Source organism: Rana temporaria, chromosome 3 (assembly GCF_905171775.1).
Source record: "Rana temporaria chromosome 3, aRanTem1.1, whole genome shotgun sequence".
Lineage (NCBI taxonomy): Eukaryota > Metazoa > Chordata > Amphibia > Anura > Ranidae > Rana > Rana temporaria.
Window position 1 is genome coordinate 214,863,002 of NC_053491.1, and position 15,405 is coordinate 214,878,406.

General features: G+C 41.9%; 1 protein-coding gene across 1 annotated transcript in view; it reads right to left on the reverse strand.

The window, feature by feature from the left end:
- LOC120932095 (dynein heavy chain 3, axonemal-like) overlaps nt 1-15,405 on the reverse strand; it is a 179,907-nt gene that overhangs the window by 36,828 nt on the left and 127,674 nt on the right. The window contains exon 5 of the mRNA XM_040344230.1: nt 6,862-7,100. Within this exon, the coding sequence (XP_040200164.1) occupies nt 6,862-7,100 (239 nt within the window). The remainder of the gene's footprint in view (nt 1-6,861; nt 7,101-15,405) is intronic.

Consider the following 15,405-nt stretch of genomic DNA (forward strand, 5'->3'; position numbering starts at 1 on the left):
CAGAATCGCAAAAACTGGCATTCCATAAATGTCCAGGTGATTGTAGATGTCCATGGCCTTATCTGGCATGTCTGTGCCAAATTTCCTGGTTCGTGCCATGACAGCTATATATTCCGGCAGACCAACATATCTCGAGATTTGGAGCTGAACGTGTATGGAGACAGCTGGCTGATTGGTGAGTGACATGGGTGTCAGGTATGTCCCCCCCATGATGCAGACATCACAAGGGGCACATGCATGACTAATATCCTCCTGTCTTTTCCCTTCCAGGTGACTCTGGATATGCCCTGGGACCACATCTGATGACCCCATTCAGGAACCCCCAAACCCCAGGAGAGCAACGCTACAACGACGCTCATATTCGCACCCGGGCAGTTGTGGAGCGCACATTTGGGCTGCTGAAGTCCCGCTTCAGATGCCTGGACAAGACTGGGGGTACATTGTTGTATTCCCCAGACTTTGTGTGCCAACTAATCGGTGCTTGTTGTATTCTTCACAACTTTGCCATGAGAAGGGGACTGGAGATTAACTTACGTGCTGACCTGACCCCCCACCCAGGCAATCCCCCCCTAACCCACTCTACCCGGTCTACTGAGGGCACAGTAGCCAGGAGACGCCTTGCAGAAGGCATTTTTTCACAGTAAACGCACATGAATAATGTCACAATGATAATATTTGTTTTCACTGGAAACGCACATGAATAATGTCACAATGAGAATGTTGCTTTGCACAGTAAACGCACATGAATTATGTCACAATGAGAATGCATGAATGCACACCACTGTGGTCCCTAGCACAGACACATCACATGCACATCGAATTGGATTAGATCCAAGTACCCCCCCCCCCCATTTGGTACTTGGGAGCAGTAACGCCACGCCACGGCTCCAATTATGTCACTGTGCATTCATACACCATTCAGGAACCTGGGATCACTTCTCCCTGGTCCTGGGGATCCCTTCTCCACCAAAACTGAGGGTAACACCCTTATTTTATCAGGAATGCCACCCCCCCCCCCCCCACATTCACACATCATTCACACACATAAACCAAATCATAAGTACAGTATAATAAACAAAATCATAAAAAAAAAAAAAAATCAAAAGTACCCCTGCAATTTAATTCCGGCGGCGAGTGCTCCGTCTGGGCTGCCCACGGGCACTGGCACGGCCACGGGCACGGACAACTGGAGGATCTTCACGGGGGTGTGTGAGCAGGGGAGGGAGTATCTTCACAGGGGGGGTGTGAGCAGGGGAGGGAGTATCTTCATGGGGGGGAGCAGGGGAGGGAGGAGCCTCCCCTGGTGTCTGACCTCCGGCTGGCCTGCCCTCCAAGGCCACTGCTATCCTGTTCAGACAGACAGTGATGGCAGCCGTATTGGCCTGGCCAGCCCGGGTGTTGTCCTGCACAGCCCGGGTGTTGTCCTGCACAGCCCGGGTGAGGGCAGTCACCTTCTGGGCCACGCCTGTTGTGGCAGTATGCAGGGACCACAAACAGGTGATGACCCCCAATGAATTGGTGGCCACATCACTGAGTGACTCCCTCATTACATCCAGGCTGTGCTCCATCTTGCTCATAGTTTTTTTGATGTCACCCAGACTGCGGGTCTGCTGGGCATTGTTCCTCAGCAGACTGGCCGGCAGACGCTCAGACACCCCCCTGGTCTCCTGGGTCGCCATCCTGCCTGCCCCTGAGGCTTGTGGCCTGGGAGGAGGGGATAGAGTGACCCTTGTGGGTTGCGGCCTGTTGGGGGAGGAGTGGGAGGGGCTACCCATGATGGTGGCCTGACTGGTGCCAGCCTCTGGGGTAGCCTCTGGGGTAGCCTCTGGGGGAGCCTCAAGGGGAGCCTCAAGGCTAGCCTCAAGGTTATCCTCAAATGTCATGAGATCAGTGGCAATAAGGATTTCCCGGCCAATCTGGAGATCTTCTTTCTCCTCCCCCTCATCCTCCTCCCCCTCAGCCTCCTCCCCCTCAGCCTCCTCCCCCTCAGCCTCCTCATGAGGGGAGGTTTGGCCACTCCCCTCCCCTGGGGACTCCTCAGCAGCCTCCTGTCTTTGGGGTGGTGCAGCAGCCTGGCCTGATGGGCCAGCAATCTCCTGGTCATCTGTGGAGGACACCAAACAATCACAGGTTTGAGGATCCACACACTTGGCACATCTTCCCTTCCCCCACCCACACATGCTAATCACCAAATAGAAAAACAAAAACCTTACCTGGCCTCACAGGAACATCAGACTGATAACCAGGCAGGCCCACCACCTGCTCTGGCTCGAAACACCGGGCCACTGCCCATTCCTCCTCAGTCAGCCGGATGGGGCATGGTCCCCCTCCTCCAGTGCCCCTCCTATGTGCAGTGAGCTTGGCCACCTTATTGCGGACCACGCTCCTCAGATCATTTTTTTCTTGATGCCAGCGGGGGTCCTCGTCTCCCCCCCCCGCGCCGCATTTATGTGATCTGTAATTTTTGCATATATCCTCTTCCTTTGGGCCGGGGAGGTGTTCCGGCTATCAGGCCCATGTAAATATCTTCCATAATGGATGATATACCTGGCAAGGATTTGCTTTTCAACATGCGAAAAATTCAGCTTCCTGCGTTTGGGGGCCATCGCAGACACCACCCAGCAACAAGAAAACAAACAGGACAAACACACAAAAATACACACACAACAAACACACAAAAATACACACACAACAAACACACAAAAATACACACACAACAAACACACAAAAATACACACACAAGCAGACAGCTACTACAAAGTCAAAAACAAACACAAAAAAACAAACACAAAATCCAAGCAGAAAAAAAAAAAAACACTTAGCAGAAACAATCAAACAAAAAATACACTTATCAGAAACAAACAACAACTACTATCTAATACTCCTCCAACACTTCTCTATCACACACAACTTACCAACAAGCACTGAAAAACTAAGAGCAGAAGCAAATTGCTCATGGAAGGGAACACAGGGAAATACTTTTGCAAGGGAAGTGTGTTTGACTGGGGCTATTTAAGCACAGGGCGATCCTCAAACTAAGTACACTTGGCATTTTACCTATCTCACTGATTGCGCCCAGCAAAGTTCTGCACATGCGCAGTGAGCAGCAGTTTTGTGCGCGCATGCGCAGTACGGCCAGCCCTTCATTTGCATGGGGTCACGGCTCATTACAATGAAGCACGCCCACTTCCTTCCCACTTGCCATAACCCCGCCTTACGCCTCTGAATTTAGGTTACGGCTGGCGCAATTTTGTGCGCAAATGCGCTGTGGATACGGCACTTACGACACCAACTTAGGGCGCTGTAACTTAAATGACATAAGTTTTCAGAAACTTAATTTGCGCCGCTGGCTGTGGATTTGGCCCTAGGTTCACACTGATGTGTTGCAGTTCCATGAGGTACAACAACACAATTTAACACACCATGCATATGGCAATGCATTGAAGATTCATTCATTTTGAATGGACCCTATGCACTAATAATAATAAAATAAAAAATGAAAAACCTCCACACCTTTGTGTTATGTGCACTGCATTGGAAAAAGAGAGAAGGTGTGTTTTCTGGCCTATTGTGGAACACTGATAAAACATTAAAAGAAATGGGCTACCTCAATGCAGTGTACACTAAGGCTGGCCATACTTTATACAATTTCCCTTTAGATTTACTAAAACAGTATAATATGAGGTCATATCTAAACACGTTTTAATTTGTATGCAGTCAGGCAGGCTCTTGCACTACATAGTTGAAGGTAAATCTAAATTGTATAATGTAGGGCTTAGCTTAAGGATAGACATAATGTTTGTTAACGTGCATGCATTAAGATACCACACATTGTGAAAGGGGACCTTCTGTCCATGGTCAGGCTGTGCACTCATGCATCTTTTCTAAGTTGAGAGAAATTCTGTAAATTGTAATCACTGATAAAGTCTGCTCAGACAACAGCAGTGAAAAACTATGGAGTTGGCATATGAGGTCTGTATCATTATTTAACAAGAATGTGGATGACGGTGGAAGGCCCCACTGGCCTGACTTTGGTTGAAAAAAGTCAATAGTTTGATTGCAACAAGGAAGTCGACTGGAAATGTTTTGGCCAAACAGTGGCTGCATCCAATCAGATGCAATTACTGTTCCAGTATTCTGACAGCTGCTGCTTATTTTAACCGCTTGCCGCCTGTCTCACGCAGATATACATCTGCAGCATGGCACGGGCAGGCAGAAGGACGTATATATATGTCCCATTTAAGAAGCGGTTGTTCCGGGCACGCGGGCGCCCGCCGCGATCTCCGTGAGCATGCCCTTGGGTCCCACGGACTCATCGCCGTGGGCATACCCGCAATCGTCTCACAAAGACATAGAACGGGGAGATGTTAGTGTAAACACAACGGGCTAGATTTACGTACAGCGGCGTATCTTTGAGCGGGCGTAGCACATCTCATATGCGCTACGCCGACGTAACATAGAGAGGCAAGACCAGTATTCACAAAGCACTTGCTCCCTAAGTTACGGCGGCGTAGCGTAAATGGGCCGGCGTAAGCGTGACCCCATGTAAATGAAGGGCCGAACGAACGGCGCATGCTCAGAATCACGTCGCATATACTCCCTAAGATACGATGGCTCGATGCCTATGACGTGAACGTAACCTACGCCCAGCCCCATTCACATACGACTTATGTAAACAACGTAAAATACGACGGCTGTTCCGTCATCCATACCCTAACATGACTTACCCCTGCTTTATGTGGAATAACTTTACGCCGGACGTATGCCTTGCGTAAACGGCGTAGCTTTCTGCAACGGGCGCAAGTACGTTCGTGAATCGGCGTATCTAGGTCATTTACATATTTGACCTGTAAATCAATGGAAGCTCCCCTAGCAGCCAGCATAAATATCGCATAAATATTGCCCAAGATACGATGGGATAGGAGACTTATGTCGGTCGTATTAAGCCAAAATTCAGGCGTATCTTGTTTGCTGAATAAGGCGCATAGATACGACGGCGCATCCATGGACTTACGCGGCGTAACAATAGATACGTCAGTGTAAGTAGTTTCTGAATCCGGTCCAACATCTCCCCGTTCTGCCTAGCTGACACTGTCACTGATCGTGTTCCCTGTCATCGGTTTTTAATCAGATAATGGATTTCTTTGCTGGCAACCATCACGTCCATCGCCCATCTGGCATGCATTAAATAGGGAGGGCCTGAAACCTCTAAGAAAACTTAGTTCCTTCCCTCGTTCCAATAGTGGACATTGGCTACAATATTTCCAATTGCATCATTTTTACAAAGGGCTGGCTAAGGTATGGCGTTGGGGGGAGCTGACTTAGTTTGAGAAGCTGTATCTTTCTGACTCCAATTGTTTACATGTTTTTTCTAAAGAATAAGATACGCTACTGTTTCATGTGTTTCACAATCACCCCTTTTACGTTCGAAAATGGAAGCAGGAATTGGGCAAGAGCCTGCCTCCGGAGGATTGGGATAAAGCCTTCCCCTTTACTTTCAAGTCCACTTTAGCTTCCCATTCACAGGAAAGAAACTATAAAACCAGATGGTATCACTGCCCGACGTTATAAAAAAAAAATCGATCCAGCTACATCAGATTTATGTTGGAGATGTGGCAAGTCAAGAGGTACACATTTGCATTTGTGGTGGTCCTGCCCATCAAAAAAAAACATTTTGGTCGACCATATTTCAGCTTAGTCATTAGATCACGGGCAAGGAATGGCCAGAGACCCCAGAAGAAGCCCTCCTATCCATGATCCTGGGATCATTCCAATCTTTTAAGATGGGAATATTACAATTTCTGCTGATAGCTGATAGATACTGGAAATCCTCCGCAACACCATCAATTCGGGAATGGGTAGTAAAAAAGAATAACATCATGCGCATGAAAGAGACGATAGCTTTAGCGAATAATAAGCACACTTATTTCATTGGCTAGAACTATGATTTAATTGGCTAGAACATTAATCGCAGCTATGTCCCACTCCTGAAATTCTTGGTAAAATTCGCACCTCAGAATGGACAAAAAGCTGACCAAATTCACAGCTCATCAGTGTGAACCGGGCCTTAGTCAATTTGGTACCGGTTCCCCCTAATGACAGAAACTTTGCTTAATCACAAGGATACTAAAAGCAAAGAGGGGATAAAACCAAGGCCATGGATCCAACAGAAATAGTAGCATATTACAATGCAGACAGTCCACACACACTATACTGCATTATATATAATATTTATGTTATACAATAGCATGTATCATAGTTATATATCAAAGTTATATTACATAGACAGATGCTTTATTACAAAATAACACTGGGTGTTTGTAAAGGAGAAAAATGCTTTTTTCAATCTCAACCTCAAAGACTTGCTTTCATTACACAGTAACATTGCGTGTTTGTAAGGGAAAAAAATGCATTTTACAATCTCATCCTCAAAGACGTTACCTTAACCCTCCTTTTGTTGGCAAGTATGCACCTGCTGCTTTGATCTTACATTGACAGATGGCCCTTATTTCCTATTAAGTCACAATTTAGTGATTCATTTTAATATACCGTGGACTGCAGAATGCCCAGGACCAGATGTCTATTTATTCTCCCATGGAAGAGTTTTCATAAGAAAAATTTAAAACGACACATGCTCTCTTGCATTGGGCTCTGTTTCCTGCTCCGTATAAATCAGAATTTTTGTCAACAACAATTAAAATGTAGTTTGTGTGCCTGTAAACAGTTCAGAGTGAAACAAATCAGATTTCATTTGCACTGTCAGAGGCTGAAGCAGAGCGGTTAATATTATTTTGTGAGGTAATCTCTGTGGAGCAAATTCAGCACTATTACACACTTGATTTTAATTAAAAGTCAGGGTACCTTTCGAGTTTTGTTAGGAAGATGTCCTGGGTCTGATTAGCTGAAGCTTGCACTGAGAAGTTAATTTGACATACAACATATTTTTCTTGGGGTAAGTGTCGCAGGAAGCTGTTTGTAATAGCTGTCTTTCCAGTGCCTGTGGGGCCGACAAAAAGTAATGGCTTGTCTTGAAGCAGCAATGTCTCCAGGAAGTACATCTGCATAGCGGTCCCAGGCGTGCTTACTATAATGTCATTAAGCTGCAAGAAGAAAGGAAAACAGGTCCCAACAATGTAAATAAATGTTTTATTTATCACATTATTCTCACAACCAAAAACTAAAATAGATAAACAGATAGATATCCTTCCTCATTTAAATTATATTAAATTCCAGTATATGAACTTTCTCCTAAAAATGTGTTATATATTTAAAAAGATCATTAAGTATGGGGATTGCTCTGCACATGGGTGTCATAAGTGTCATAATGAGTTCACAACAGAAAAAGGAAATAGAGAGGGTCCTAAACAAGATTAAATACTTTGTGCATTGTTTAAAGTATATGTCAAGACAAAAAAAAAATACATGCAGTACATCTCTGCAAAACATGCATATTTGCCAAAGTTTTTATTTTATTTAAAGACTCCCTATGGACCGAGTGGTGTTAACTCTGTCCATTGTATTTCGCTAAATCTCTCCCACTATCCACAGCAAAGGGGCAAATGTGTAGTCCCAAAAAATAAATACCACATGCAGAAAACACAGGAGTGCTCTGTTTTCATTATTTTTATACAGGATTTATATAGTGGCAACAATTTGTGCTGTGGCTTACAACATGAGGGCAGACAGTACAGTTACAATACAATTCAATACAGGAGGAGGGCCCTGCTAATTAAATCTTACAATCTAGAAGGGTATCAACAAGTGATACAAAATTTAATAACAGTGGGGGGCAAGCTGATGGAGAAAGTGGAAATAAAGTTGTTAGGTGGAGGCAGGATAGGCTTTCTTTGAAAATAATGGTTTTCAGGGATTGCCTAAATGTGAACAGAGTAGGAGATAGTCGAGTAGATGGAGATATGGATTTTCATAGGATAGGGGAGGTTTTAGGAGAAGTCCTGGAGGCAACCATACGAGGTGACAACGGAGCTAGAGAGCAGGATATTGTGAGAGAACTGTTTGATTGCCATTTTAAGACTAGGTTACTGATGTAGCTTGGGCCAGAGTTGTGGATGGGTTTTTAAGTTGTTTTAGTATTTTGAATTTAATTTGTTGGGTGAGCTGAAGCCAATGTAGGGACTGGCAGAGAGGGGTAGCAGACATTGAATAGTTGATAAGGTGGATGAATCTGGCAGCAACATTCATGATGGACTTAAAGGAGGATAGCCTGTAACGATGTAAAGATAATCCAATGTGGAGGGAGTTGCAGTATTCGATACAAGAAATAACAGACAAGTCAAATAGAAGCTTTGTGGTGTAAATTTTTAGGAAGGGGCATATTTTGGAGAGGTTGCGTAGGTTGAAATGGCAAGCTATGGACAGTATTTGGATGTGTACCTAAAGGATAGTTAAGAGCCCAAGATTACACCTGACACCCTGGCATGCGGGATGGGTTGTTAGTTGTGCCACTGATCTTGACAGAGAAGTCAGGGGAAAGGGCATGTGGAGCTAGGACATTTTATTAAAAGTGTTGACAAGATCAACAGGTATATTTTGCACTAATAAAACAGATTAACAAAATGATAGGGTTTCCATACAGTAAAAACAAAAAAGCTAGCAAAAACTACAGAGGTCCTCTGTAGTGGAAAGCAGAAAGGACAATAATTCCGGATACTAGGCCTATGCAGCCCTCCTCCACAAAATTGCAATAGGAATAGACATTTTTTTTTTAAATAACAAACATGTTATACTTACCTGCTCTATGCACTGGTTTTGCACAGAGCAGCCCCAATCATCCTCCTTTCAGGGTCCCCTGAATGCAGCTGAACCACTTTAAATCCTTAATGCTTTATAAAGCAAAGGCTCAATTGACAAAATCAAAACATACATTTTTGAATTTGCAAACAAACTGAGCAAATTGTTAGCAGACTCCCTTCGAGATCCAACCTTGAAATCATTAATTTCCCACACAGAGCCTGGTAAGGGCACCAAACTGAACAACTTCAAAGATATCCCAGAACGCTTGAAGGAATTCTATCAAACTCTTTATAACCTCCCATAAACCTCTGCTGGAAATGCCATATGCACTCAGACACAAAAAATGTGGGATTACCTGGTCCAATTGGTAATGCATACTCGACAAAAATGGAGGCAGACCGTAATGGGGCAAACAGCCAATGTTTAGCCCAAACTAATACTTGGGCTGGATCAGTCGCCCAAGTCTAGTCATGGATATGACCCCAGTAATTTGTAATCCCAAATTTGAAACCAGTATGCACACTGCTCAACTTTTCTCACCAATACAATCCAATCTCTTCTGTTTTAACAAGTTCAGAATACAGGGCTATCCATCCCAGATCTGTTGCGGACTTGAGCTCACTTACCAAACTGCCCCTTCCAAGATGATTTTGCAAATACTTTTTTAACTCCCTGGAAAAAAAATGCATTGAGCATACAGCACTTACTTCCTTTAGAGAAAATATGCTCACACAGGGGGCCACTATGCAATGTGTCTCACAATTACACTTTTCGTTGACTACCACCTTGGATTTACCTCCTTTACTATTCCTTCAGAAATGGGAGAGGGGCCCCCATTCACAGTTCACGCTATCATGCCCATCATGCCTCCATCTCCAAAAAAGCCCAGGAGTCAGGCTATAAAATCCTAACCAATTAAAATAAACTCCCCACCTACAAAACAATATAAGCATGTGTGTGACCCTTGTTGGAGATTTAAATGACAGAAGGGGACTCTTTCACATTTTTGGGCCCCAACCTGGACCATTAACCAAAAGAGATTCATTAAAAGCTGACCAATCTTGAGCTTCACCATTTATCTAAAAAGTACTACAAACAATCACTAATGATCCACTTAGTAAGTGCAGCTAGAGTACACCTCTGGTCTGCAGACAGGAGTCACCCCCTACCATCCATCTATGGATTAAAAAAATTGCAGAAATCCATAATATAGAAGATTTAACAACAATGTTAAACTGAAGAGATGAATAGTTCTGTAAAATGTGGTATTACCGCATGGAATTTGTATACTCCCAGGAATAAAAGCAGCTCTTAATGAGTAGTCACTGTATACATTCCACAGGAAGTGACTGTGGCAACCATGTTTTCTTTTACCTTCCATTTTACCTCTGTACTCCACCCTCCTCTCTTTAGCACACTTTCCTCTGTCACCCACCAGCCACTTTTCTGCCTGTCTCTGAGGAGATGCCCACCGTTTTTTACATGCCGAAAAATGATCGTGTGTATGTGGCATTAGTTTTCCACTTGAGTCTATCAACTGGCGCTAATGTAGAATATATACCTTTCCATGCTAAACCCTTGTTACTTGGAGCCATTTGTCACAAGGCTTATGCCCAATTAGTAAGAAAGAAAACACAAAACATTGCCATCCTCTGGCTAAATTACTGAGAAAAATGCTGAATAATTATTAGTAATTAAAGAGGAATAACTTTTCAATGAAGTCGCTTAGATCACTGAAGTTTTATCGTAACATCTTTTTAAAGGAAATAATTATCATCTCTGTGTGAAATCATCATTGCACACAGTGTGAAGTATGATATCTAAATAAAAAAGAAGGTACACTTAGTTGCTTTTATAAGTATTTGCAATACTAATTAGTGGCACTGTTGTGCCTTGTTCTCTGAGCTATTTTCTTATACGATATTCTGATGAAAGTTAGATCCAAAAATAAATTACACCTTCTTTTTTGAAGTTTATTTTCATAAAATTTGCACCCTGTTTTTTTTTTTCTAGGAAACTACAAAAAACATTGCTTTACAATGAGAAAATTAGGACATTAAAAATACACAAATATACAAATAGCGCACAAAAATATGTGAGGATTACTGAGGGATACCTATGGATTTTGTAATCAGCAGTGCCTGGTAAGTACTTATCTAAGAGTTATTATTGCATAAGTACATTATTTCATATGATTAGAAACCTATCAGGAGAATAGCATTGTTTTTTGTAACCTTTTTTATCCTTTCTTTTACATCTCAGTGCTGCTGGTCCCCTCCAGGCTCAAAGGCTCGGATTCTTAAAGCACTTACGCCGACGTATCTTTCTATACGCCGCGTAAGTGCACAGATGCGCCATTGTATCTATGCGCCTGATTCTCAATGCTAGATACGCCGGAAATGTGGCTTCATCCGACCAACGTAAGTTACCTACGCCGTCGGAGCCTGGGCGCATATTTACGCTGGCCACAAGGGGCGCCTCCATTGATTTACGCGTTGAATATGCAAATGACCGATATACGCCGATTCACGAACGTGCTTGCGCTCGTCGCAGTAGTATACGCCGTTTACGTAAGGCGTACGTCCGGCGTAAAGTTATTCCACCTATAGGAGGCGCATCCCATGCAAAGATATGAACGACAGAACAGCCGTCGTATTTTACGTCGTTTACGTAAGTCGTACGTGAATGGGACTGGGCGTAGGTTACGTTCACGTCGTAGGCATTGAGTCGTCGTATCTTAGGGAGTAAATTCGACGTGATTCTGAGCATGCACGCGCATGCGCCGTTTGTTCGGCCCATCATTTGCATGGGGTCAAGCTTCATTTAAATGGATCACGCCCACTTCCTTCCTACTTTGAATTAGGCGGGCTTACGCCGGACAATTTACGTTACGCCGGCGCAATGTTGGGAGCGAGTGCTTTGTGAATACTGTTCTAGCCTCTCAATGTTACGTCGGCGTAGCGCATATGAGATGTGCTACGTCCGCACAAATATATGCCGCTCTACGTGAATCCGGGCCATACTGTCTACATACACTTTTTTTTCAATGTTGGCACTTCATCATTGCTCAGCATTGCCTAGGTCCAGCTTCTTGACAGTGGCAATGGTGGACTGTGCCTGCTAAGTGTGTGTTAGGATTTAACCTCCCTGGTGGTATGATTCTGTCTGGAATTACGTACCAAAAGCGGTACAATTATTTGCAAGGAAATTTGGCATTTAATACTGTAGGCCTGTAATTCTTAGGAATAACTCACTTAAATCTGACCAAACAAGAATCTAATAGGCATCCCGGGTATGACATTTTTTTAAAAACAAAATGATAAATTATAATATAATAAATAATTATAAATAATTATAACAAATAATAATATAATTCTAATAAAAATTATTCAATAATGTAATCAAATCAAAATCACTGAAATTTTCTCAGTTGCAAAATTGTCGCTGTCATTATTATTTTTTTTTTAATGACGAATTTCCCCACAAATCGCTATCGCACAATTCTGCAAGTGATTATAATTTATTATCGCTGTTTTCTAGCTGATCTAAAAACATTTTTGACATAAAGGGACACTTTTGGTTGCTATGGACAATCTACAGTTTGCAGAAAGAAAGAACCGTTTTTATTATATAAAATGACATGTAGGGCACTGGGCAGACCACTAGGGACAAGGGGGGTGTGTATTTTTTACATACAGTACTGTAATCTATAAGATTACAGTATACTGTATGTATAGTGTTTGTTTACCTTTTTGAATTTGGCGCGGATCTCCGCTCCCGTGCGTCGTAACGTTGCAGGGAACGGAGATCGGCGGCACAGGAGGACGCTGTGTGAATCGAGCGAGGTCCCGCTCACTCACACAGCGCGGTGGCATCGCTGGATCCAGGACAAGGTAAGCCAGCGCACGCTGCAGGCTCTGCATATCTACCCCGAGCGTGACTTGGGGATACCGATTATAGCAGAAAAAATCCACCCCGAGTCACGCTCTGGGATACCGCCAGGAGGGTTAAGAGTAGGTTCACACTATTGTGGGTGCTGGAATGAATGTAAATCCTACAGGCAATTGCAGGTAAAACGGGTCTTAATGCCACCCTCAAGGAACAAGGAACATTTGTGGGTGCATAAAATCGCATGGTGCCAAAGCACCATGTAGTTCCATGCAGCCGGTTGTAATAAAAAGGTCAGAAAATGTTTCCCTGCGGGAATGCAAGAACAGCAGCCCATTCAAATGAATAGGCTTCTGTCCCCATGCAAAAGTGTGCCACACTACTCCACACAGATGTGAACCTAGACTTAAAATGTATATCTAGTGAATAAGATACTCAGAGACACTCTATAATAAAAAAATAAAGTACAATTACTTGTGTTTCCTCTGGGGAAACACTTTTTTCACAAGAAGACTGTCTCTGAAAGTAAAGGTGACTGGCTGGAGGGTTCCCCAGACCTATTCCACAAGAAAATGACATGAAGAGTTTTTGGTCTGGACACCACAGTGGAGGGTTGTAGGCGTAGGTAGGTAGGTAAAGTTCATCTTTAACCACTTCAGCCCCGGAAGATTTGGTTGCTTAATGACCGGGCCATTTTTTGCATTACGGCACTGCGTCACTTTAACTGACAATTGCGCGGTCGTGCAACACTATACCCAAACAAAATTGACATCTAGAGCTTTCTTGGTGTTATTTGATCACATCTGCGGTTTTAATTTTTTGCGCTATAAACAAAAAAAGAGCAACAATTTTTGAAAAAAAAAAACACAATATTTTGTACAATTGGCTATAATAAATTAAAAAAATTAAAAAAAAACCTATTTTTTCCTCAGTTTAGGCTGATATGTATTCTTCTACATATTTTTGGTAATACAAATTGCAATAAACGTATATTGATTGGTTTGCGCGAAATTTATAGCGTCTACAAACTTTGTGAAAGATGTATAGCATCTTAATGGCTTTATTATTATTATTATTATTTTTACTAGTAATGGCAGTGATTTGCGATTTTTATTGAGACTGTGACATTATGGCAGACACATCGGACACTTTTGACACATTTTTGGGACCATTAACATTTATACAGCGATCAGTGTTATAAAAATGCACTGATTAATTTTTATTTATTTATTTTTACTCTTATTTATTTCAGGTACTTTTATAGTGCTGTCAATTTACGAGTAGTTTGTTTGGAATGGGATAACTGTGCATTGGAATGCACCTCACCATACCATAATTCATTACTCATCGGGCCCAAAATTGTGTCTTTTTATGCAGAATTAAAGGCTACTCTACCTGTACTGTATGTCAAAAGTGTCTGATTTGTCCGCTGCAATATCACAGTCCCAATAAAAATCACAGATTGCCGCCATTACTAGTAAAAAAAATAATAATAATACAAATGCCATAAATCTATTCCCTATTTTGTAGATGCTATAACTTTTGCGCAAACAAATCAGTATATGTTTTTTGCCATATTTATTACCAAAAAATATGTATAAGAATACATTATGGCCTAAACTGAGACAAAATTTGCTTTTTAAATAAAATTGGGGCTTTTTATTACAGCAAAAAGTACAAAATATTGTGTTTTTGTTTCAAAATTGTCGCTAATTTTTTGTTTAGATCGCAAAACATTAAAAACGCAGAGGCGATCAAATACCACCAAAAGAAAGCTCTATTTGTGGGAATAAAAGGACGTCAATTTTGTTTGGGTACAACGTCGCACAACCGCGCAATTGTCAGTTAAAATGACGCAGTGCCGAATCACAAAAAAACAAAAACAATTACTTTATAAAATTTCAGTCATGACATATAACAATCATCTTTATAATAGTGTGTCATATGCTAAATGACATAAATCGAACACTTAAAATGTTTTTTTTTTTTTAAGTGTTTTGTTTTTACTGTAAGTATCAGAACTAAATTACTGCATCCTCCTAGTTATTCCTTACTTTGAAATGAACAATTTGGTTTATTGATTTTCTAGATGAATTAGATGAAAATCAAGAGATGATCAATTTAAAAAAAGAAATCAAAGAAAGAAGCCAACCATCTGTCATCTGCTTGTATTCACCCTCATAAATATATCATTACAAGCCTGTGTCTGAAAGTGAAATAATAAATATTCTCAGAGCTTAAAATCTTTCTTAAACTGTGTGTTTGATGTTATTCAGACACTGTGAAACATCCTAATTAACCAATGGAACAGAAGATCACTTTTCAAAGAATTTTAATAGATGGAGACGAACTTTACAATGAAATGCTGACCTTGAAGAAGACTGACAGAATATTGTAAAAGTAGAGGTAGTTAGACATAGAATTTGTAGTTTTAATGTTCTTTCTCTGCTTAGCATGTATGACACTCACTGTAAATAATTTTTTTGTAAAATGAATGTTGAGATGTTAGATGTACTGGATATAAAGTGGTTGTAAACCACTACAAATATTAAGTGAATTGACTAGCCTCAGGTGATACATAGAGACACAGGTATGAAATCCTCCTGCACAGCTCAGAGAGGAGAGCTGAGTGTAATCATTTCCGGGTACAAGTGCAGGAGTAGTAAATGTTCATGTTTAATTTTTTATTTAATTTTTTCAGAATATGTTTGGATGATTCTTTGGGGATACTTTGGGGTTTCAGGCCCCATTGACGCTTGGGGC